This window comes from Drosophila rhopaloa, unplaced genomic scaffold (assembly GCF_018152115.1).
Source record: "Drosophila rhopaloa isolate 14029-0021.01 unplaced genomic scaffold, ASM1815211v1 contig_150, whole genome shotgun sequence".
In the NCBI taxonomy this organism is placed as follows: domain Eukaryota; kingdom Metazoa; phylum Arthropoda; class Insecta; order Diptera; family Drosophilidae; genus Drosophila; species Drosophila rhopaloa.
Window position 1 is genome coordinate 2,023,263 of NW_025335029.1, and position 25,817 is coordinate 2,049,079.

Below are 25,817 nucleotides of genomic sequence, written 5' to 3' on the forward strand. Positions count from 1 at the left end.
GCCACTCTGCACAACCTTGGCAAAGTAGTTTGCCCTATTCCCTTATATTCGCCGGCACTCGGAGTTCGAGAAGCGAGTCGGGTTTAATGTCTCAATGACGTCCTTGAATTGGGTTAACAGCCAGTCGAGGTTCTTTCTCGTTCTCGCTGCCCCTTTTCATCTCCCGTTCCTTTCTTTTTGTCTGGCCCTTGGCGGTCCTTGTATTTGTTTTTGCATTTAAACTGTCTGCGCGTCTGAAATTTCAAACGTTGCAAAAATATAAACACAGTGATCGCTCGGAAATTGAAGCTTGAAGAAACTAGAAGTCACGGTTGGACAAGGAATCAGAGGAATTAAGTCCATATTAAGCGAAAGAAAGCTTTTATTATTTATACATTTATGTTGCATAAAGCTGAAACTTTAAAAACTATTTTAAAACTTCAGATGATTAAAAGTTTGCTAATGACCACTGTATTGTCCACAAGAAAAACTCGAATCGATCTGCAGAGGAAGAAGCAGAAGTTCATTGACTTTGGACCAGTTTTATTTCGGGTTTCTTGGAACGTCTTTTGTTGTGTGCTAATTTATATTTTTATTATGTGAATGTGAATATATGTTTAACCGAATAGGTAGGCCTACAAATTTGTGTTTCCTTCGCGCTTTTTTGAAGTTCAAGGTTAGGCCAGGTTCGCCATCCCCCTTCCTCCCGCTCACGGGCTATGTTTCCGTCCCCCTCACTCTCTTTTGAGGAAGCGAGTTTCGCAGATTGCTCATACGCCGCGTGGCTCATTTTTGGCTGATATTTCCGCCCTGGCCATTTGTGGCCACGATTTCTGAGTGCCTGCCTACCTGATCTGCTCGTTGGACCTTCGTCTTGTCTATTGACCTCTATTTTAGAGACAGATTCTTGGGTCTTATGTTTTTTGTTTTAGATGTTTTTTTGCTTTTTGAGCTTGACGAATGACTTCATTCGCAACCAAAACTGACTCATTTCGACACTTGGAAACTGAAACTATATTCGGAACTCGTTTGTTCTTAGTCGTGTTTTATAGTTTTAGAGCCGCTTAAGGGTTCTTTCCTTTGATTAATTATAGCGGAAAAGGTTTCACAACATACATGTTTATATTTATAGAACTTTTGAGCCTACAATTTTGTGCGTTTCAAGGTGGCGCCTTAAATGGTGTAAGTAACTTCTGAGTTTTACATGATCTAACTGAACTACTTTATTTACATTACCTAATTGGGTTACAGTTTATATTCTTTATGATACAATATCTAAAATGAATCGTAAAACTTTCAAACTTTCCTAATTATAAAACAAATTGGTTGGTAAATAGATAGTACAAATCCACTAACATTTAATCCCTTCATTCCGATAAAACACTAATTTTGTATGCAGGGGTATAAAATAAAAATGTTTTTCCATGACTTGTATCTATATTCCCCATTCCATTATCCTTAACCCAAACTAGTCGGTGCCTTTCACACATTTATTGCCTGCTGCCTTAATGACCCAATTCCCGATTTCGTAACTAAGAAAAAAATTGTTGAGGGCAGGTGATATTATTTGTATTTTTTTGGACGGACCACAACGAAGGAGCGTGTGAGGCGGAGACGAGGAGGAATAGTCAAATAGATGTTAATTTTCAATAAAATGCCGGGGGACTTTTCTTTGTGGTCAGCTTTCTTTATGTCAGATTCTGGGACTATTATCTAACGCGTTTGTTATTCTTTTCACATTATTTAACATATTTATTTTTTTACGCATACTCATGCATACGTTGTTTTTTCTTATTTCCTTTCTTTTTTCTGCCGCTCGTTGTGCCTGTCTTTTTTCCTCTCTTTTCCATTTCGCTTCGGCAGTTGTTGTTTATGCTTCGTGTAGTTTTTCGAGCGAGTATCTGTGTGAGTGGCGCTGCAGTTGTGTGCGTGCAGCAAATGTGAATGAACTCGTTCAATGTCAAAGCAGAAACAGAAGCAGCGTACGCAGCATAGGGCACGAGAAAGCAGCGGAGGGAGAGGCGGAGAAAGAGAGCGCTCTCTCCCGCTCTCTTTGGCTGTCTCAGCACCCTGGGAGATTTCCTATTGCATTTTGGAAAGAGAGACTAAAAGCCAGGAAAATGTCTTGTGATAGCAAATGGCCAAAAGTTATTCTTGATTTCCAAAATACCAAAAAAATACAAACAAATAAACTCTTACTATAGTTTCCAGTTCTTACTTTAATTATCTTTCACCACCCTATATTTCTAACGCTATCTATCCCTCATTTCTTTCATAGTCCATAACCTGCATCAATTTTAGAGCAATCAGATAATGATTGTTATACGAACAAACACCAAATGCACTTGATAATCCCAAAGAAAATAAAACAACGAAAGAAAACAAACTCCCTAAATAAACAGAACAATAATTTTGGGCTGAATTTATCAGTGGGGAAAATACTACATACCCATATTTGCGCCATTCCCAAGATTTTTATCATGGGAGACCCCAATTCTCATTTTGCTTTCGAGGTTTTTCCACTTGCCTGCACTTCAAATTGGAAAAGCAAGAGGAAAAGCCAGGAAAACCAGAGAGAGGGCGCGAGAGAGCCCCAAAAGAGAGCACTAAATGTTGGGCTAGGACACACACTCACACAGCTACACAAAGGTTAACGCTCTGAAATGCACTTGAACGACTGACTGCAGTCGCCGTCGACGTCGGCAGAGACGCCAGCAGCGACGCAGCGTTGCATGAAATTGTCTAGGCGTGAGTGGGAATGTGTGTGAGTGAGCATGAGGTGTGGCAGAGGGGTGAGAAAAGTGAGTAGAGCGAGGGGGAGGAGAAGGAGGAGGGGTGGAAATGGGAGGGAGGAACAATTCATTCGTATTTGGGTTGTGTATCTCAGGAGAAAATTCTAGAAAATGCATTTCCTTTTCAAATTGCTTTTAAATACAACAAAAAAATACGTAAATTGATATTCTAATATTACAAAATACTTGCCTTAAAAATCGGTTGAAATGAACATCGCCTTAGATTTATTTTAGTAAAAGTTGTAGGGATTATCAATTACCTGTTAATTGGCGCAACATTTCACCTTGTACTTTTTGTTATAAAAAAAATATAAAAGTAACTACAAAATGAATGTATCATTATTTCTATAATACAATTATGAGAGCATATTTAGTGCATGATTAACCAAAAAAAAATATATTCTAGCTAAATTTAAAATTTGTAAGCAAGATTGCTATCTAGATATTCATTTTTTTGATTAAAACTAAAAACCACGTAAACATAGAATTTTGTTTAATATTCAAGAAAATATGAAGGAAGAATTTCCAAGTATTATCCTCAAAGCATTTTGTTTTTATTTTGTTTTTAGGTCTAGATTTTTCACACATTTTTGTTTTTCACACACTCACGGAAAGTCACGATGCAAAAACACTCTCCCACTCTCTTTTTCTCTCTCTTTTGCTTACGCATCGCTAGTGACGTTTTGTGCTCCGGTTTGGTTTTTTTTGCCCACAAAAAGTTCAATGCACCTTGCAAAATTTGGGTCAACAACCTCAGCCTATTTGGGTTACAGGCCAACACAGCGATAACGTTTGCAAATAGATAGATATATGTATTGTCAGATTAGCGACTGGAGATTAAATTAGATTAAATTACATTTTAAAAGGTAAACAAATAAATAAATAATAAATGTTAAAAAGTATATTTTAAATCTTAATTGTGTTACAAAAACGCATCAAAAAATTTGCTTGCAGATCCGTAATATGTATTTGACACGACACACCCACATATTTTTACACGCTTTTCTACACAACCTTTTTGGCGCCACCTTGCGTTAGGTGTCTTCCTTACGATCGAGCAGTGTGCTTTTTTTCAAGCACAAAAGTATGCAACGAAATATTGTAGATTGCTCGCAGTTGTAGCGCAACGAGCTTTTGAGAGAGTGTGTTAATAGAGCATTGATAGGAAAAGCTCAAGGAAAACTACATAAAAATTTAATATTTAAGCAATAAATGGAATTAGTTAATTAAGTTATCAAGATTAACTGAATTAAATCACATACTTTTAATAAAAAGTAATTAAGAAAAACAGGAATGAAATTATTTATGAAATGAAATTATTTAGATCCAATTATAACGTAAATTAAAGTACAGAGTTTTCAAATTAAATAAAATGTCGTAACATATTTGGATCTGTACAAATTTGAAAAACACTCTCAAGAACAAAGTAGCTCATCTAAAAATAGCAATAAAAACGCAAATGATTAATTATTCCACTAGTAAATATGCTCTCTGCTTAGCCAAGGCCAAATCGAATTCGTTTATGTGTTCCAGCGAATGAGTAATTAGTGCTGAAAGTAAGCAGAATCTAATGGCGAGCAAATTAATGGCAGTGCCACGCCCACCAAGGCGGCCTTTAAATTTTGGCCTTATCTGCTGGCAAAGAGAACGTGCAACTGCAACTGCAACTGCAGCAGCAACTCTACTACGAATGCAATTTTTTTTTCCTTTCTGTCTTTACGAGCGATAGTAAAATTTGTTCGAGGTTGTGTGAGTGTGTGTGTGTGTGTGGTTGAGTGGCTGAGCAAACACATGTATAGATATTTAGATATATAGATGTATATATACCTGAACCACCCCCGAAGCTGAGGGACAGCAGCCACTTTTGCTGACCCAGTTAAAAGTCATTGGCTTCGACTCTCGGGCCACGTGCCGTATTTTTCCCCCGCCTTGAGTTCTTGGCTCCAGCTCGCAAAAGACTTTGCTTTCATTCGAGGTTACTTACCCCTTTTCAGAGGGTGCTGTTTGGCTTGCGGCTTAGCTTGTTTCACTTTTCCGCAGCTGCTGATGGGCCAAAATATTGTGTTTGTTTAGACTGCTTTTTATGGAGCCAAAAGGGGGAGGGGTTTGAGCAAGGGGTTGCTGCGTGGGTTCAAGGGTTGTCTCATTCTAAGCCTAATTGAAAAGATGAAATATTAGGCAAAAGTTTCCGGGATATTACAATTTATCCAACGAAATATTTTCAGTTTAAATAACATAATTTATGGCTTGTTCTTATGACTTTTACTGTTTGCTTTTAATTTAAATATCCTGTCTAACCAAAAAAAGGATAAGGGCTTTAAATAGATTTGCGTTGTTTTTATTTAGTATTTTTGGAACGCTCAAATATTTATTAAGCTGAAAATCGTATTAATGCAAATAAATAGTAAGAAAATAGTAATACAAAAAATACTGCAGGTAAACTTTTATCATACATATATTTATCATGGCAATAAATATTCAAAATACAATACAAAATGGTGCAGATAGCTTACATATTATAAAAATAATATGGCAGAGAAAACAATAACTAAAATTATTTTTTTTATTTCCATCGTCACCGTAATTCAAATCTGGACTGCATTTAAAGTTCTATAATTTATTCAACGTATTGTGCAACTAAAAAAGTGGTTTCTTGTTAAAGATTCCTCTTTAAATGTATTTCCTAAACATTTTTTTAGAGAATAGTTTGAAACTTTAATTGACAATGTTTGAGATTTAAATTTCACAAATTGTGCGAAATCCTCTGTTGTATAATCTTTTCCCATCACATGTTTGCCAGCATTTTTTATTTGGCTTTTCCTCCGTCCGCTCAACATGTTGCACATGCTGTTGCTTTCTCTTTCTCCGCTGCAATCTAGCTGGAAATTTCCCAGTTGGCTGGCAACATTCTAGAACACTCACACACAGAGAGACACAGAAATACAGAACGTCAACGAACTTGCAACAAAACGCAACGAGTTTTTCAGTTGCTTTGCTTTATTTTTGCTTGCTGTTTGAGCAATGAAAGTACCGCAACTCACAGAGCGAGATGGATAAACAAAGTGCGAGAGAGAGAGAGAGAGAGAAAGAAAGGGGGAATAGTTGCAACAAAGTGCATTGACTCTGCTTTCTTTGCCAAGCCAAAACGTTGACGTCAGCCCGGGTTGAATGCACTTTTGGCGAGGAAAAACCCGAGCTATCCGAGACTCGAACCAGACTGCCGAGCGGATCACATGTTGCAAGTCGCCTCCAGATGTTGCCACTGCAGCACGTCAGCACGGCAGCAACATCGCAGCTAGAGAGTTCAATGCGCCAATGTTTGGCGGCTGCACCTTGGCTATAATTGTCTTATGTCATAAGTCAAAAAACCGTCTGACATTTTGCCGTTGACAGTTTTATGTTGCCAGCTCCGTTTTCGCCTTGACTTGGCCAATAATTAAGAGCGAATTATTTATGTGGCCTGTGCGGCGGTGGGGCGTGCCATCTTGGCCAGGATTGTGGGGTCGGGTCGGTGTGGCGTGGGAATGGCTCACGATTCGTTAATTGCCTGCCAAGGGAATCGTTCTTGTGGCTGCAATTAAGTTTAAGGGAGCCCCACACTGTTGCCACGAGTTAATTTGCCTGTTTAATTGAACTTTTGGCTTGGGAAATTTTACTCAAAATGATTGGTATTTAAGGCTTAGAATTGGTCTAAATACGACTCTTTACTCCCTGTGACTTTTTATTTAAATTATCAGTAGATTTGATTTAAAAAAAAATACTAATTAAATTTTTTAAAAGAAATACACTTAAGAATAATAAATCAAAGCCATTCTATATTATACAATGTTTTTAAGATGACCTCTTAGAAAATGGTAATAACAAACCATTCTTTAGGTTTCATATACATAGAAAGCAAATAGTAAATATAGTAAATAGAAAGTAAATTCTGTGCAACATCTCAATATATATTTTTAAGTGATTTAAAAATTCAAAGCCTACCAAATTTACGATGCAAAACTGAGTTACTTGGATTGGTTTTCCACCATTATTACTTTAACCAGTAGGAGTAGCCTAAATGAAGTTGCATACCAAGTGGTTCCGCATATTTTTTCTAACATATTTCTTCTTCTCATTGCTGGTAAGCCTTTGATTTTGATTCGCTCCGCTCAATTCGCCACCCAACTGGCAATTTTTCCTTGTAAGTACCGCCCTGAACAGGGGTTCAATTATCCCTAAAACAAAATGGGCGCCCTTTCTTTCCCCCGACTAATTGATTTATGTGGCCCGGCGCATTTTGTGGCGCGATAAGCAACACGAAATATGCCCCAGAGCCGCAAAAGCCAACCTCAAGTCAAGCCAACCAATTGAATCCAATCCGCGGTAGTAACAATGCAAGTTTGTTGAGCACGCGAGGCGAATGGGGAATGAAGTTCGGAACGGTTTGCTTTGGATTGCTTTGGTTTGGTAGTCGAAAAAGAACCACAAAGAAAAACCTTGCAACTGGCCGGCAGGCGTTTAGCTTTAACTGATTTCGCTGCTGCCTCTTTTTTTCTTCCATTCTTTTTGTTTTTGTTTTGGTTTTTATTTATTTTTTTCTTTGCCGCTTGTGCACTAACCTCGGACAAGCGGCCAAACGTTGTGGCCCAGCTCGTAATCCTTCTGGCTACCTAACGGTTACTGGCCGCGGTCAAAGACCGCTCCAACTGCCTCCCAGTAGCGCAGCTGCTGCCCCGCCCCGCCCCCTGGGGCCTGCCACCCCCCTCCGCTCCCACTCTCTGTTTTGGCCAGGTTTTGATAGCAATGGTCATGCCACGCACGTTTCGCTGTGAGTTTCCAGTTGCCAGGCAGCTAAAGACCCACGGGCAGACCACAAAACGGCCCGAGGGGGAGGGGTAGTGAAGGGGGAATCAGTTAAGGAGAAAGAGGGTGGATCGAGGAGTTCTAATGGGTTTCGATAGTTAAGGAGTCTTGGGAAACTACAGATTTTTTTTTTACTTTTCATGTTTTCTTCAATGTGTTGCTTAAAATATATTGATTTATTAATACGAATGAAATCTGCAACATAAAACAAAATTAAAGATCTATAATATATATAGGAATATTTAATACTCTGTTTTATTTATGGCAAAAATTTCAAAGATTTGCTGAAGAAATAATAATCCTACTTGATATATTACCTTTTGGTATTTCAATAAAGCAAGCATTTATTTTTTACATTTTCCTGTATCCCTTAATCTCTTGTTCATAAGTTTTCTATACTTTCCACATTTCCTTAATAAATATTTGATTTATTAAGCCATTATAGCGACACCACAATTCCTTAATAATATATTAGACATCTCCATTGATATATGATCAGATACAAACTACCCAACATGGCTATTATTTCACTCCATCGCCTTTTCTGCATTTCATTGAAAACTCTTTACTCTTACCCCGGTGAAAATTGTGCGTAGAGTGCGTGACTAAGCCTATCTCCGAGCCCCTTTCCCATTTCCCATTTTGGTGGGGGGAAAGTGGGGTTGGGGGATTGGGGGACTAAAACCCTCTCAGGCGTTAAACAACGTTTTGTTTTGGCCACAAATCTCAGACACTCCATGTCGACTGCCGCATGTTGCATGATAATTATGCAACCCGGCAATGCTGCAGGCCAAAAAAAAAACATCAGCAACGGGTCTGCATAGTGGCCCCGCCCCCTTCTCTCCTTCGCCCTCCCCTGTTTTCCCACCGCCTCTGTTTTTGGTAGTCACTGCACGCGCTTTCGTTGCATGCGTGTGCATTGCAATCCCCCCTCCCCTTCCCCCTTTTCCTCCATTTGCGGTTGGGGGCATGCCAAATGGCACTAACTCATTTCCGTCACAAATTCTATGAATGTGTAGTCGCCCCGCCCCCTGGTGCCACTATTTTTATGGCAATTAATGTGGAACAGGCTGTTTTGGCCTGGTCAACGCTGCGTATGAGTAATCTAATATTTGCCCCGCCCCGTATAGAATTTTAGCGTTTGCCGCTGTTGCAGACTTGCATTGCTCATAATGTGGCTTTTGGGTGGCCCAAGGGGGTCTCCAAATGGGCGTGCCAATCGGGGGCGGGTAATATTAACGCACACAGTGCGTATGAGTAATATTGCGGGTAAAGCTAAATAATTGGGTTCAAAATGAAATGGAGAGGGAAAGCCATGTTGAATAAGCAAGGAAGTTGAAAAAGTATATTTAATATTTAAACTTATAAATATAAATATATAAATGTATGTTTTAAGTTGATATATAACATTTTTAATGTATAACCATAAATATGTACACATATCGTATTGAGAACGAATTGTAATTTTTCTTACTCTTTTTTGTAAAGTAACCCAGTCATTTAATAACCCACATTTTCCCTCATTATATTTAAAAAGACCCTATTGTCCTTACACACGATTATATAATCCAGCGACATTTGACATATTCTCCTGGCTTTTTTACTAGCCCCTTAAATAGCTCCTAACATGGAGACCCTTAAGGCCCGATCTGAAAACAACACCTTGCCTCATTTAATGGTGTCGTGCCGTGTCGTGTCGAATCAAATGGAATCGAATCGAGTCGGTTTGAAGTCGCCTCATGTCAGTCAGTCAGGGGCTGTTGTCATAACCTCAAACATGCAACAGACGGCTAAAACTAAAAAATACTAACGAAAATGTCAAACCGAGTGGAGCTGTGCAGTTTTCAGCAGAATAAGATCAAGCCGCTTGTAATTTATGTTGACTCTGAAAAAATCGAATGTAAGACAATTTAAGATAGATTTTTTTTCGGTACTCCGCTTTGTGCGAAACTCGTTCGGCAGCCTTCAGAAATCCGCAGCACGTACCTTGTTAGCCAGCCCGTACAATCACCTCAACAGAGTTGTCCAAAAGCCCCCTCTAGAAAAAAAAGAACTACTAAAAAAACTTAAAAAAAAACGTGACTCGATGGCGGACCCAAGTCAAGTAGATGGAATTGCATTTAATGGGCCCAGCAAGCCTAACCGAACCGCGTCGTCGATTCTGCCCAGGCATTAAGATCTCGTTGTGTTGTTTCTCCTCGGCTCTTTACAATTCAAATTCGCAATTGATTTCGCTGGCTGGAGCTTGGGCTTCGTCAGTTACGTTTGATATTTGAATTTCGAGCCGACACCAATCCATAGGCATTAGGTCCAAGAAAATTTGTATTTTTCGACAACAAATTGAAAAATCAAGCGGCGCTCTCAAGTGGGTGACAGATGCAACGAGTCATTCAACTTGAGCGCAATTAATTCATTGAAATCGATGCAGAAACAACATATCAAAAGCACTCCAATTATTTCATAGACTCTAGTAACTCGGCTTCTAGTCGTGTTATTAAGGTGTTCTAACAATTGAATAAGTACTCATAAGCTATTTGCCTATTTTGAGTGCTAAGTTCGTCTAAGTGACTTGGCTGCAAACAAAGGTAATTTGATGTTATTTTTTTTTAAATAAATCTAGACGTCTTTATGCTCATAAAAATTAAAAGTTTTATGAATACGCCGCTCTAAAATTTCGAATTCCCTTTTCCCTTTTCTCCTTCAGACTAACGCACAGAACAATCAATTTGTCGCCTAACCCATTTTTTTGAAGCACACAAAAATACTCCGCCAAAAAAAGTTTGTCTCATTTGTTTTCTGGTTTTCCCTGGTTTTCCAACATGTATTTAATCTAATAATAAAAGTGTTCGAGTGCGAGTGTGAGTGCAGCGACAAATCGTTTTTCAAATGCTTAAAATTCGTGTTTCCGTCAGAGAACTGTCAGAATAAGTCCCAAAAAAAATAAAAAATAAAAAAACCAAACGACGCGACGTTGTCAGGAATCCACTTGAGAGGCGAAGACTATTTTTAATTGCTTTTAATTAACAGAACCTACAAAATTTTAAGTGACAAGCATAATAATTCTAGTTGCAAGTGTGTGTCGTTAATGCAATTATTTCGACAGCACAAATGTGCTAGAAAAAAAGGCAAGGAAATTGCAAAGGAATTTTTTTTTAGTTTTTATTTTGGTTTTTTTCGGCAAAAGGCATTTTCGCCTGTGTTGTGGGTCACACAGCCGAAGTAGATAAGATTACGACTTACGACTGCCAAGTAAAAGGCAGCAGTCCCAAGAAAAGCAAAAGAAAAATCAGCAAGAGACGGAGACGAATGCAAAATATGCCGCTATACCAAGTGCAATGAACTTCGAGTGGGCGCCGCTGCCAGCGGAAAACTCTGCTGCTCCGCTCAGAAACGACGACAAAACAGCGATGGAAAAGCGACAGAACAGAAAAGAACAGAACCGAAAAGCAAAGCAGTCAGCAAGGCAAAGCAAAGCAAAGCAAAAGCAAAGCAAAAGCAACGAAGTCAAGCAAGTTCTAGTTGAGGCAGGCCGCAATACTGAGGCCCACCGAAGACAGAAGACCGAAGAACTGAGGAAAACTGAGGAAAACTCGGGCCCAGATCGGAGCAGAGCATGCATGTCATTATAGAAGTCTAGAAATATCGTTTGGCCACTGAGAAAAACAATTAAAAACATTTGTGTACTATAATAAGGCCTGTTTTTAGTCAATCAAATTAATTTTTTGGGTAAAAAAAGATCGGTTAAGTTATAGAATACCATTAATAGGAGTGAATATAGATCTAAGGATTTTCTAAATTATGTGCTTTCCCTTAGCAACAATACCTCATTTGAATATTACACAGGGAATTTTTATGCAGAACATGTATTTATATTTAATAAAATATAAGTCATAAATAAACTAAGAGATTAATTGCCTTTATTGTTTTCTTTATTATTCTTGAACCTAATAAAATATTGTTTAACATATTAGTTAACATTTTCTTAAATTACAATGCCAGAAATATATTAATTATCTAAACCATTTATTAATTTCTATTTAAATCAGAAAAACGAGTTAGTTTAAGGTACCGAAATATTTAACGTGATTCTTTCGGTGCATTTCTATTTGTATGCCCGCTGATTAGGCTTGAAGATTTACAGCTAATCTATATTTTAGAATTGTATTATGGCAGGGGGCAGTGGGGCGGGGGAATACCCTAATCCAAGAGGCATTTTACCCCCCAAAACCCGTAGACCCCACCCCCCCGTCGCCGTCCAGTTTGCCTTCTCGTTTGCGGTTGAGTTTATTGAACTCGCCGAATTGGGTTAGCGTAGGTTAGCTTGGGTTAGGTTAGTTACTCTCTGCCTGCTGCGTTTTTCCGCTGGTGTGAGTGCACGTATCTGTGTGTGTGTGCGAGTGTGAGTGTGCTTGTTCTAAAATTGTGAAATGCGATAACGACGCTGACTAACACCGAATGAACGTACATATGAACGTATAACATATGAAGTTGTTGCTGCAGTTCTTGTTGCTTTGTGGGTCTTTGATTTGGTTTAATTGCCCAAGGGGGCGGGGGGTTGAAGTTGAAGTTGGAAAATGGAAAATGGGCAGGTGAAGTGGAGCCACAGTCGAGAGTTCCCAGTTATCCATAGAGCTCTGTAGGGTTCCGTGCGGAGTTCCAGTGGCTTCTCACTTTTGATGGGGACTCTGATAAGTGCTTGGGTCTCTATGATTGAGTGCCACAAATGGTGGAAATGGTGGAAATGGCCTGAGATGGTGCGGATAAGATTGCCCGCTGTTAATTGGGGTCCGTGTTTTCTCTTGGTTTATGTTTCTTTCAAGAGATCCTAACTGTGCTGTTTGCATATGAAGTGAGTTTAACTCCAGATTGACTGGCATTGCTGGGGATGCATTTATTTGAATTCGGTTTCGTTTAATTGGTGAAGACATGGAGTAAAATTGAGTTTGAGTGACTTCCGGGTGCTTTTAATAAGGGGGATGCATTTATCCGATAAAAGGTACTTTTGTGGAACCATTTAAATATAACATTTCTTGTTATCCCATATAAAATTGATAGTATGTTCTTCTTATCTTAAAGTTTTATTTTTATTCATTTTTGAATTTAAATAGTAGAAACAGAAAATATTGTTAGCTGTAGTATTATTCAGGTTATATGTTCTAAATTCATTTTATGAAATTTTATAAAGCTCTCTGAAAATGTATTAGTATTTTAACCCGATATTATCCAACTTATTCTAATATTCTCCTTTCCTTTTACTCTATTTTCAGGTATGTTTCTCTCTCCTTTTGTGCGTTGTGTTCCCATTTCAAGCAAAATAAGTCACCTGAGTAAGTCATTGGAATACTGGGATTGCAAAGAATGCATTCTTTGGATGCCCCGCCCACATACTATTCTTTGCGCCCCCGCCTTTGGATATCCCAGTTTTGTAGAACCCCCTAGAAATCCCCCAATACGTAAACCCCCTCCATTAGAAATCCCCCCGAAAGCAATTACCACGCAGCGGACAAACGAGCGACGAAAACAGACGAACGGACTCGACCGATTAGTGTTTTTTTTTTGAGTGTGCGTGCGTATCTGTGTGTTGCCAAGCGCCTCGTTATCCTAGTGTGCGTGTAAAATAGTGTACTCTATAGTGTACTCTATAGACTATATGTGCAGAGTTGTTGCCATGCTCGTTGACTTCGTTGGCTGCAATTGCATTGCGTAGAGAGGCTCTCCGCAGACACTCGAGGTTATTGAACGGCAGCGACCTCACTTTGCATCGCACACACACACACAGGGACCCACAAACACCAACACCAACACACACTCACAAAACAACACACATTAGATTTGCTGGGCAATTTTCTTGTTGCTCTTGTCGGGCAAATGCAATTTATAAATTAATCAAATAAATTATTGCCATTGGACAAACGCTGTCAGCACTTGTGATAAACTTGTTGGCCACAAAGCATTTCAGTTCAGTTTCGATAATGTGACGCAATGTTCTCAAAATTTTTTGAAAAACTTTGCAATTGTGCCCACTCGTAAAAGGATTATGAGCTGTTTGATTTTGGGCGAAAAGCGGACTGGTTAATGGCCACTTCTCGAGCTCTAAACAGCTCGAGGTTATCAAGTATTGGCCAAAATACTAAATCTTTTTATTGCTCAGCACATTGAGTAATTTTAGTGGCGCCGTCTGGCCTAAAAATTCAAAATTATTTGACCAAAATATCTCGTATAAGTAAATGTTTCTTTGAATACAATTTTCTTTAGTTGTTTAATACATTATACATGGCTAATGCAATCAAATATTGCACTATTTTTATTAAATACTCCAATTAATAATATCTAGTTAGCCATTGTTTCCCAACCGAAATTCTTTGTCGACTGGCCAAATTTGATTAATTCCATATAATTTGCTCGAACACCGAAATATTGGCGATAAAGATCGAATCTTGATAGATGGCTATGTAGCAAAATTACTATATTCCCGATTGCCTAGAACTCTGAACTCAATATTTCAATTATAGACCGTAATCAACTCGGACCACGCCCACTTCCTGCAGTGAGAATTTGTTTTTTGCATCGGCTGCGGCAGTCTCTCACATATATGACTCAATATTGAAAATAATTTGCAATGACTTTTGTCATAAATTGTTCAAAGCTGTTGCATAATACGACTCGAAGCTGCAGCTGTGCGCTCGTGTACAGAGAGAAAACTTTTCTAACTTCTAGCAATAAATGAAAGTTATATAATCGATTTAAAGCTATACATATATTAAGTTAAATTCGCATTGTTGGTCCAAATAATTTAATTAAATTTTTTTAATATTGCATACTTTTTAGTATCTGAAATAATCGTACAACCAAATTAATCTGTTGTGAATTTAATACCCAGTGCCCATTTTTATTCGTGTGAAAAATAGATATGGCTTTCTCAAAGTCGATTATTTTCTAAATTCAAAATTTTTCTTCGAGTGTAAGCATTTAAAGCGCCCACTTAGCCGAGCGAGATGGCGATAGAGATCTCAATGCGTTGCAACTGAAACAAAATCAAATCACACTCGAAAAAATCGCAAAAAAAAGCGGCGAACGCCCAAATACAGCACGTGAGCTTACGTTTTGGCTGGTTTTGATCATTTTTGGAAGTCTGGCTTTCGGGTGAGTCATTAAAAGAGCCGCCAACAGCAGTGAAGAATTTATATGACAGCGAAGGCAGCCGAAAAAGGCGAAAACAATGATTGAAATTACATTAATACCGGCCATTAATGTGGTCGAAGAGGGAGATGGAGCTTACGAGGGAGTGGGTGTGGGAGTGGGACGGAAGTTGTGGGGGGACAGGGACGGGTAGAGGCAGAACCAGAGGCAGAGACTTTGGCTTCGGCTTCAGCTTCGACTTCGTCCAGAGTTCACTGCACTTTGGTCAGCTTGAGGCCGTCATCACCTGCTATCCCCGTCTCGCTCTTTCGGCCTAGCCCCATCTCTTTCGCGCTCTGCCAAATGGCAACGACCTGCGCAGAACTGCAGTTAGATTCGCACTGCTGCTGCTGTTGCAGTCGCACGCAAAAGACCTTGCCTCTCTCTTTTTCTTTTTTTTTTTTTCGTGGGTCTCCGAAACGAGTTTCATGCCCCATGTGCTGCGAGTGTTTGGTCAACTGTTTTAATATTTGCCGCAATTGCTTGACTTGTCTTGGATTAGATTTTTAGCTGTTTGGCATTATTATTTTTTGTATGATTACCTTTGTTTGCTCGCCTACCAGACCCAAATAACAATCGCGCAATAATGCTACATAATTGTTTTGAGCACCGAAAAGTGTTTCCACCACTTGCGTCAATTGCAGAGGATTGGGGGAAAGAGGCTTGTCGAAAATTGGGTAATAGGGCAGCTTAGTTGGGGTAAATTTAAATTCATTTTGTTTACAAAGTGCTTAATAATGCTGTCATTCAAGTGTCATTAAAATAATCATCACACAAATATATTAATTTGGTTGTCTGATTATCGAAACCAATTTGTCAAGAGAACAATTCAAAAATGGTAGACTTGTGGTTAACTTAATAATAATTATAATAAAGTTTGTCAAATTAAACATATTTAGGAATGATTATCATGGGAATAACTAAGTTTTATTTAAATGTCATTATCGAAATAATCGATTACTTTATTGTATTAGCAATTAAGTAATATGGGTTATCGAAATAATAAAGCTTATTTCGTATTGAAAGACGAATTAAGGAACAAGGATAATTTTGTTATTAAATCGACCGGAATGCACAATACTTGTATAATTTGTGTAGTTAACCAAACATGGTGTCTCTAATTCGACACTTCCCCCAAACCAAATTGAATTCAAGCTTATCCAGGCGTGTTTCAATGCTTAGAACTTATCTATCGATAGATCATAGGCCAAACCACACAAAAGTAATTGCGAAATAATTGCCTCGAGTTCATTGAACTGCTCGTTCTGACGCACGACTGAAGGGGGAGAACTGGCAAAAAGATGGGAGACAAGTACCCAAATAAAAAATAGTACAAAGTAGTGAAAAAAAAACAAACAACAAAACTAGCTGGGGGAAAAGCAGCATATGTGTGGTTATAAATATTCGGATATAAATATGAGACGCATTGAATGTGGAGCACTAAATGGTCGCCACACTGATTTAACAAAATGTGGAGATGACCAGGGGAACATCCTATACCCTCCACACGCCCTCTCTCTCTCTCTGCGGCATTTATCCTTCAACTTTGGCCAGCTGCGGTCATTGCTCCAGCTCTGGAATCCGGAGACCCCAGAGCTACGGGAGCACCCAGAGAATCGTCACATGACCAATAGCAGACTCCCCCCCCCCATTCCTCACCTTTTTGGGGTGGAGGTAAACACTTTCGTTGCACCCAGAGCGTAACCCCTAAAAATTTTCGTATATTTCCACAATCAACCCCCGAACCCGTGCATCCGGTTCGGTTTTTTTTGCCTCGGCTCTCGCTTCGTTTTTTGGCCCCAGCAATGTGAGTTGAATGCACGGAAAGTGGGTCAAAGCAAAACCGAGACACCGCTGAAACCACCCGAACGCCCAGTCACCCAGCCACCCACCACCCCCGAAAAACACGGAAAAGTGAAAAGTGGGGTGGGGATTGTGGGCTGTGGGATGTGGGCATCTCTGTCGTCTGACAGGGCACAGGTGTCTTCCATTTCTTTCCATGCCATTCCACAACATACAACCAGCAGTCCGTTTTCCCTGCTGAGAGTGCGCGCCAATTTTGCGCCTTGAGTTCATTGGCCTGGTTAAAGGACAGAGCTCCATTTCTTCCTCTTCACTATCGTAACGAAAGTGTTTGAGTGGAAAACTAATCACAGCAAAAACGAGAGAAGTATATGGAGGGTATGAGCTGGGTTGATAGAGAGCTGCATTGCCTTTGAGTTGTAATGGGAGTCCTTTGGCTTTGATTCTTTGTCGAGTTTTTAATCAGTGAGTCGCTCAGTCACCGAACCCTTTGGTATAGGCACCTATACGTAAATTCTAGAATCGGAGTATGAACTTTTTTCCTTCCTTTATTAAATACAGTAACTAGGTCGAAAGTAATCACAAAGTTTTGTTTATTATAGCAACCCGCTTATTAAAATACCTTTGCTATTTGATTACCAAATGGTTTATCTATAGATAATACGAAGAAATGCAGTGAATCTAACGGAATTATGATCCCCATTAGGTCTTATGAACCTTTTTAAAATGATTGTGTTCTGACTCATCTTTCTTTTAGCCTATTTCTATGGCAACCAAGTGGTCGAATAAAGCACCTGGCCATTTTGACCAATTAAATGCAATGCATTTCCTTCCTGAGGTCACTTCCTCTCCGCTTCTTCTTCGCCGTAGAACACTCTTCTTAACGGGGCAACTGTTCCTAGGCACACAAATAGAAACCCCCCACCCACATATTTTGCTTATGCAAAAAAAACCATTTTGCTGAGCGCCAAGTCAAGAGAGTGTTCTCTTTCTTCGATTCTCCACCTCTCTCTCTTTTTCTCTGTTGATACCATTTTCTTTAAGGTTATTGCAGTGCAATGTCCTCAATTGTCGGTCGCCTTGGTGCTTTACTTTTGTTGCTGCCTTTTTCGGGAGCTCAGATGATGCTGTCGCAATGTCCCTTGCACTCGTTCTCTCTATCTCTTTCTACGCTGCTATCTGCCTCTCTTTCTGCAGCAGTTGCCCTTCGCTGGCACAAAATGTGAAATGTGAAAGGTATTTCCGTTTTATTGTCGTGGCTCCGATTCCGGAGTTCAATATTGGTTTATTTTGTTGACTTCTGATTTGTCATCATTAGTGCCTTGTGGTTTATTTTGCCAGTGTGGGAACACATTAAATGTGGTTACCTGGAAATCAAAGTTAATCTGGATTAGATTTGGCCACCCACAATGCCTTAATTATGTTGAATAATTTAGTGTACAGGGAATATGACCTAATGAGAAACTTATGAAATTACATTATAGAGCTGTCTTCTTATGTTTTATTTATAGTCTTTATTTTGCAATATAGTTCTTTGTGATTTAAGTGTTGCAATTTTAATCAAATATTTTTATGTTTGCTGTGCCTGACCAATATTATATGTTGAAAAATAAATAACTACAATAACTAATTCATCTTACTTAAATAAGAGATCGAAATGGAAAAAGTAGTATCGTCCTGTTTTTGACAATAAGCTCCATGACATATTATACATGACATTTTAATGTCATATAATGATAAAATTGTAGGTCATAAAAATCATGTCTAATAATTTACCATTAGTTCAATAAATAAGGACTTGTATTCGATTAGCTTAGCTTGTTCTAGAATTAACTTAACGGTTTCCTGGCCACGCAAAGCCACCCTCTCAGTCGGCCACCCAACCACCCCCAGAAACAGCCCCGTTGCAAGAACAAACACAAAAGCAACAGCAACGTGCCCCACAATAACAACTATTGCAAGGCGACCATGAAGGCAGCGGGTTGAACGAACTGAGCGTTAGCAGCGCAGTCGCAGCGCAGCAGCAGAGCCAGCGACTGCAGAAGTGACGTCAATGAGCGCGAGGCCAAATTGCCAGTGTGTGTGTGTGTGTGTGTTTAGTGCGACTGTATGTGTTTGTGTGTTGTGTGGGGGAGGATTGCAAGTGCGAGCGAGAGGGTAAGAGGACTACTTCCCTTTTTTGCCTACGTGCGGCTGACCTCGTGTTGCTTTTACAACCAGAGCAAGAGAGGGAGAAAGAGGGAGAGATGAGAGAGGAGAATTATCCTTGGTGGCTGGGAGCGTTGACCTCTGACCTGAATGGGCGGCCAGTCGCAGGTCGCACAGTTGTAGTTCGAACATAATTTATTTACACATCATATCACATCACCTACAGTTATAATTTCATAACTTTAATTTTTTATAATTTGGTTTATGACAAATCTCAAATTTCAAATCTCTAGATATTTGGTATCTTTTAAAAATGTTTCCAAAAGTGGGCTCTGAAAAATTGTACTTCTTTTTTTACCAGTCTAAAATTAAAATGTTATTGCATACTTTTTATACCTTATCAAGAGGTTTCTCAGCATTAATTATTAATAGCACGAAAACTGGTTTAAATTTGATATGTGTGAAAATTCGCTTAGCTAAAAATTCGCTTTGCTAAAAATTCGCTAGCTAAACTCAAAAATCGTTGTTATTATAACTAAAAGTACTTTACGAATCGTAAAATCGTTTGAACTAACGAAGTTCGACTGTATTGCTTGCTTGGTATTATGAGAAACTGTCGAATAAACTTCAAGACGAGCTTGACGAACGAGCGTTGAATGAACTGTAAAGCGCCATAAAGTTCCGGATCGGATTTGAAGTCCCAGTCTGAGTCTCAAAACCCAGGCACGTGCTAATTGCTGACGCATCGAATGGCACCCCAAAAGAAATGAAAGAATAGAGGGGGACAGGAAGAAAGGGGCTGGGAGAAAAGCGGGTGAGGGAATTCTTAAAGCCCAACAAACGATCGTCGTTATGACAGGAGATTAGGTATTGTCTGTTTATGTGACGGTGTGTGTTGTTTCTTAATACGTGTGGGCGGTTGACGCAGAAATGAACACTGGAATAGGGGGAGAAAGAACAAGGGAAATGAAAAAGTGTAGATGGAAGATCAGTCGGGAAGTTTCTAAATGGTTTCAGGGAGGTGTGGGGAATGTCTTGTTTATGTCTGGAAAATTTTATTGATAATAATGGACAGGTATTTTATCTGAGTGTGAAATTAAGCAATAAACTAAAATAAATGACTGAAAAATAAACAACCGCAGAGTGTTGGAATATAATATTAACTTCCGATGAAATATCACTTTAATATCACTTCAAATTTAAAATTCCATTAAATTTAAAAAGATCTCTTGAGCTAATTTCGACACCCATCCAGACACGCTCTCGCTCCATTTTCCTCCAATTTCTCCTGGCTTCCATCAAGTTCCCGGCAATATTTGGACCTGCTCAACAGCTCTTCTGGGGCGATCGATCGATCGAATTGATGTCAAGTTCCGACGGTAGCACCCTCCCCAAAAAAAAAACACCTCAAGCAAAACAAAGAATATAAAAAGAACCGAAACAGAACAGAAATCTTGGTCAAGCAGTTTTTGAGGTAGCGATCGTGCCAACAGGTAGGCGGTTTCAGCAAAATAAATACTGGCAGAAAAATAAACAAAAAGACAAGAGAACACCCCGCGGCATAGAATCATTCATGAAAAGAACTCAACCCCACAAAAAAAATTAAAAACCAAATTAACAACAAATTACAACAAGAAAAAAATGTGCCAACGCAGAGCAAAAAAATAAATTATTTAACAAACAAACAAAGAATGAATTATAAAATGACGATGCGGATCAGAAAAAGGGGGAGGTAAGAAAGAGAGGGCGAGAGGAGGGCTAAGAAAGAGAGGGATATACTGGGGGAGAGAGAGCAGGTTGTATATGCGTGTGGCTGTGTGTGTGTGGAAGTGCTCTCACTTTCTTTTGAAACTTGTTATTCGCTTTGCGAGCAGAGTTCATTCACATTTGGCCACGCCGCGGAGAGAGAAAGAGAGGGAGTTGGGGGTGTCAAGAGAGAAAGAGAGGGGAAATGGCACAGCTGTTCCCGAAAGTTCCCGAAAGCCGTGTTCGAAAATGAGTGCAAATCTCTCGACACCCCCACTGCAGTGCAATGACCTCAGATTTTGCAGCTTAGATTGCAGGCTTCGTTAAAAATTCGCAAAAAAATGTGTGCAAATTTTTAATTGCCAAAGATTTCCTTGAACGCATTTCGACAGTTATATGTATGGATACTCCGCCCACCCCTCTCCTCATCCCCCCACCCTCTTCAAGCCAAGCCAAGCCCACCTGAGGTTTCTGTGTCGTTGACCGACCGCCAGAGCTCAAAACTTGCATATATACGTACCATCTATATATGTACGTAGATATATAACTGCCTGAACTGCAAGCAAATTTGCATGCAAAATGCATTGAGAGCAGCGCTCCATCGCTCTCTTTGCAGTTCGGCTCGAGTTCGTTCGTCTTCGGCTTGCCATTCGGCTCTCTAGCCCCGTCTCTTTTTAAGCGCATATAGCCCTCTCTTTCGCAGCTCCACATTCGAAGGTGGCTGACCGAAATGTGGGTCACGACAATGGCGGGGTTCGTTGAACTGAACCACCGCCGCAGTCGCTGCCTCTGCTGCTGCCTCTGCCGCCGCCTCTGCCTCTGCTGACGTCGTTAACGTTTTGGGGCTTTTTGGTTACGTAGCTTGTGTGTGAGCGAGAGGGGGCTATATAGCTATGTGTGAGCGAGAGTCGCCATACACACACAACTTGTGTGCATTATTTGGCCCCAAAAAATCACAATGCGCACAAAATATTATTTAATACATTTATTAAATCATCTGGTTGGGAGAAATGGAGTTCATCGAACCTCCAGCGATTGACAAATTTTCAATGCGGCAAAAATATTTGCCAAAGCAAATTGTTTTCATTTTGTTAATTAGGCGTGGATTGTCATGCAATATGGGTCATATTTGTAAGGTATTAAAGAAGTGAATAAAAACAGCTGCTTAGACATTTGTTTAGTAAAACAAGTATAAAAACACTTTTCTACCATAAAAAAATTACACTATCTTTTTTCTTTATTATTTTCTGTTTTTTTTTGTTAAGAACTTTGATTAAGAATTGTTTAATTTGCAAACAATTTTTAATTTACCTTTTTTTAATGACAAGCTGAAGTAAGAAAGTTGTCTGCCCCAAGCCAAGATTATATATTATTATATTTCCTATTGAAACTGCACCTGAAATATAAACCACTTGGCAGCTATCATGCAACTTTATCTTAATCATGCCTAACTTTTCTGGAAATACACCTCCAACCCCTTGGTTTAGCTGACCCCAAAAAGCGTTCGGGAACATCGTTCCAGATCTCAGATCCTCTTAGGCCTGTCATACTCGCTTTGATGGCTCAGCCAGCCCCCATATCAATTAATCTTATTTGTCACTCATTTATCAAAACATGAGCAAACACAATACAACTCGCTTGGTATGGAATCTATGGGGAACAATCGAACAGCATTGCCCGCCCGCCTCTGTTTTGTTATCAAACAAAGCTGATCAGTCAGGTGGCAGTGGCAGCAACTACCTGAGATACCTGAGCTACCTGAGAAATCAGAGTGTCGCGTGGGTGTTCCAAGAATTGTTTACCAGGCGCCCCCACTGCAGCAGCAGCAACAGCAACACCAGCAACAGCAACAGCAACAGCAATACCCAGCAGCAACACCAGAGACACAGTCCCCGCAGCAACATCTATTGTTAGACGCTGGCGTCGCTGTCGACGCTTGGAGTGAATGTCCTCAGTTGGCACACAAAAACAAAAACACAAAAAGACAGCAGCAACAACAGTGGGAGCGGGACGGGGCGAAAGAGGGAGAACGAGAGAGCGGACCCGAAGCAAGACGAGGCACAAAAAAGCCACTTCGGCTGGCAGTTTTGTGTTGCTCTGGGGTCGTTTTGTGTTGCTGGTGGACGCTGCTTTCATTCGCAAATTGCTCGTCGACGGCAGCGGTTGTGCAGAGCAAGAAAAGCGCGCGAAAAATCATAAATACAGCTGGATCAAGCGAAAGAGATAGAGAGCAGAGCCAACAGCAACAAATGTTCAATAGCAAATAATATCAATTATTTTTGTTGGTGCCAGTGAAGTGAGATCAAAGTGAAGTGTGCAATGTTCCTTATTAGCAAATCGTAGAGCAACCAACAATCGAGAGTTCAAGTGTCATTCTGAAGCCAAAAAGCAAAAAATCTCTAATTCAAATATGGTTTGTGCAATGCAAGAGGTTGCTCCCGTGCAGCAGCAGCAACAGCAACTCCAGTTGCCCCTGCAGCAACAGCAGCAGCAGCAGACACAGCAACAACACGGCACAACGATAGTGCTGTTAACGGGCAACGGTGGCGGTAATCTGCACATTGTCGCGACACCGCAGCAACATCAGCCACTGCAGCAGCAGCATCACAACCCGCAGCAACATCAACAGCAGGCCAAGAGCCAACAGCTAAAGCAGCAACACTCGGCTTTGGTCAAATTGCTGGAATCTGCGCCCATAAACAAGCAACAGCAGACGCCCAAACAAATTGTTTACCTGCAACAGCATCAGCAACAACAGCAGCCACAGCAACCGCAACGCAAAAGACTGAAAAACGAAGCAGCAATCGTACAACAGCAACAACAAACACCTGCAACACTAGTAAAGACAACCACCAACAGCAACAACACCCAGACAACAAATAGTATTAGTCAGCAGCAGCAGCAGATTGTGTTGCTGCTGCAACATCAGAATCAGCAGCAGCAGCAGCCTGCAACAGCAGTAGCCCCAGCAGCAACACCAAAGCCATGTGCCGATCTGAGCGCCAAAAATGACAGCGAGTCGGGCATCGATGAGGACTGCCCCAACAGCGACGAGGATTGCCCGAGTGCCAACCCCGCGGCAACATCGCTCGAGGACAGCAGCTACGAGCAATATCAGTGTCCCTGGAAGAAGATTCGCTATGCGCGTGAGCTTAAGCAGCGGGAATTGGAGCAGCAGCAGACCACCGGCGGCAGCAACACGCAGCACCAGCAGCAGCTCGAGGCCAAGCCAGCTGCAATACCCACCAGCAACATTAAGCAGCTGCACTGTGATAGTCCCTTTTCGGCGCAGACCCACAAGGAAATCGCCAATCTCCTGCGACAACAAACCCATCAGCAGCAACAGCAACACCAGGTGCAACATCAGCAGCAACAGCAACACCAGCAGCAACAGCAGCAACAACAACGAAGGGATAGCTCCGACAGCAACTGCTCGTTGATGAGCAACTCGAGCAACTCCAGTGCGGGCAATTGTTGCACCTGCAACGGCAGCGATGAACAGCAGCTGGAGGAGATGGACGAGGCCCAGGATTCGGGCTGCGATGATGAGCTGTGCGAGCAGCATCACCAGCGACTGGACTCCTCACAGCTGAACTACCTGTGCCAGAAGTTCGATGAGAATTTGGACACGGCGCTGAGCAACAGCAATGCCAATACGGGGAGAAATACACCAGCAATGGCAGCAAACGAAGATGCCGATGTAGGTTTAATAGTCAAGAGGATATCAGTTTTAGGGATCTTTTAATGCCACTTTCAAATATATATTTAATCAATTTTAATAATTTCCTAAATAATTTTAAATATTTTAATGATTATCATTTGCTAATTTGTGTTATTTCTTTATCATTACAGGGCTTCTTCCGTCGCTCCATCCAGCAAAAGATCCAGTATCGCCCCTGCACCAAAAATCAGCAGTGCAGCATTCTGCGCATCAATCGCAATCGCTGTCAATATTGCCGCCTGAAAAAGTGCATTGCCGTGGGCATGAGTCGCGATGGTGAGTACCTTGAGTCTTTTATTATATTAAATATTATGCAAAAATCAAATGGGGTAGGAAAATTGAGACCGAAAGAACAGACGAAATTAAATCAAGCTCAGCAGCAACACCAGGCACAGCAGCAGCAACACCGAGAACACAGCAGCAACATGAAGACGAGGCGATTCGGGCGCCACACGAAGTTAGTTCGGCTTTTTAGAGTTGAGTTCATTGACCAGCCGTGAACGAAATTTTAGCTCTCAGTGTGTGTGCTTGTGTGCCTGTATTGCAACATTTCGCTTGGCGCGATTTCACGGCAAAGTAAAAGTTGTCTATTTTGTTTAAACAAATTCCCCGACCAACAACAACAGAAAAACACACCCGCATGATAAATTGAGAGCAGGCTGTCGGCGAGAAGTGTGCGCCATTTCGAAATGGTGTTAAAAGTTGAATGAACGCACTTAACCCAAATCCATAATGGAGACAGCAGAGCGAGGCCATCTCCCTGTCTCTCTCTGTGCTCTCTCTCCCTGTCTCTTTCTCTCTTCGTTACGCTGACTGCATTTGTTATTATTGAGTTTTGTAATAATTTGTTTAAATTAAGCTCATAGCCCGGAAAATATTTACAGGAAATAGCCAGCGATTATGAAAGCACAACACACACTCACAAACACAACACACAAACACAACCAACACACTCAAACTCTCTCGCACTCTCTTTTCCACGTTCATTGACTTTTAGCTGGGCGGCCATGTTTGCTGTTTGCAGTGAAAACGAAAACGAAAGTGGTCGTGCGTGTGTGTGTGTGTGTGAGAGAGAAAGAGGTGGGGATAACAAGGGGGATAGAGACGGGGAGAGGCTGTTTTGTAGGCAACACGCAGACGCGGCCTTTGTGTAAAATAGTATTTGTTGTTGCCTTCGATGTTGTAATTGATGGATTAGATTTTGATATTTTATTTCGTATGTGGAGCACGCGGGTGTTGCAATGGGAAAGTGAAAAGAGAGCATTACAAAATTATTAGGTAGGGTTAAAAAATACAACAATTAAACTAGAAAAATGTTCGATGAAGATATAAGATGGGAAGAGGATTTATGATATGAAATAAAAAGCTTAAAACAAATTGTTTAAGATAGTTTATTACTTGGAATTTTTGCAAGGCTTTGGAAAGTGATTTTACATAGCCAGTTTTCATTTGCTTAATATATTTTTAAAATCATTTGTACATTTATCATGACATTTCTATTTTTCCTAATAACCACCCCCAATTATTTCTGACTACTAATTTTATGGCGTTGTTTACCGACACAAAAAATGAATGAGGTCTCTATGCTGTCACCATTAAAATCCTAC

At 40.3% G+C, this 25,817-nt stretch overlaps 1 protein-coding gene across 4 annotated transcripts in view; it reads left to right on the forward strand.

Annotated features, from left to right (window-relative positions):
* The window catches only part of LOC108052568 (ecdysone-induced protein 75B, isoforms C/D), a 109,897-nt gene that overhangs the window by 68,668 nt on the left and 15,412 nt on the right, over positions 1–25,817 (forward strand). For 3 of the 4 annotated variants that reach the window (XM_044456787.1, XM_044456788.1, XM_017134979.2), the window contains one exon: positions 24,342–24,486. In XM_044456787.1, the coding sequence (XP_044312722.1) occupies positions 24,342–24,486 (145 nt within the window). Of the gene's footprint in view, positions 1–22,621; positions 24,190–24,341; positions 24,487–25,817 lie in introns of those variants that run through there. The other variant, XM_017134978.2, reaches the window with a different exon arrangement.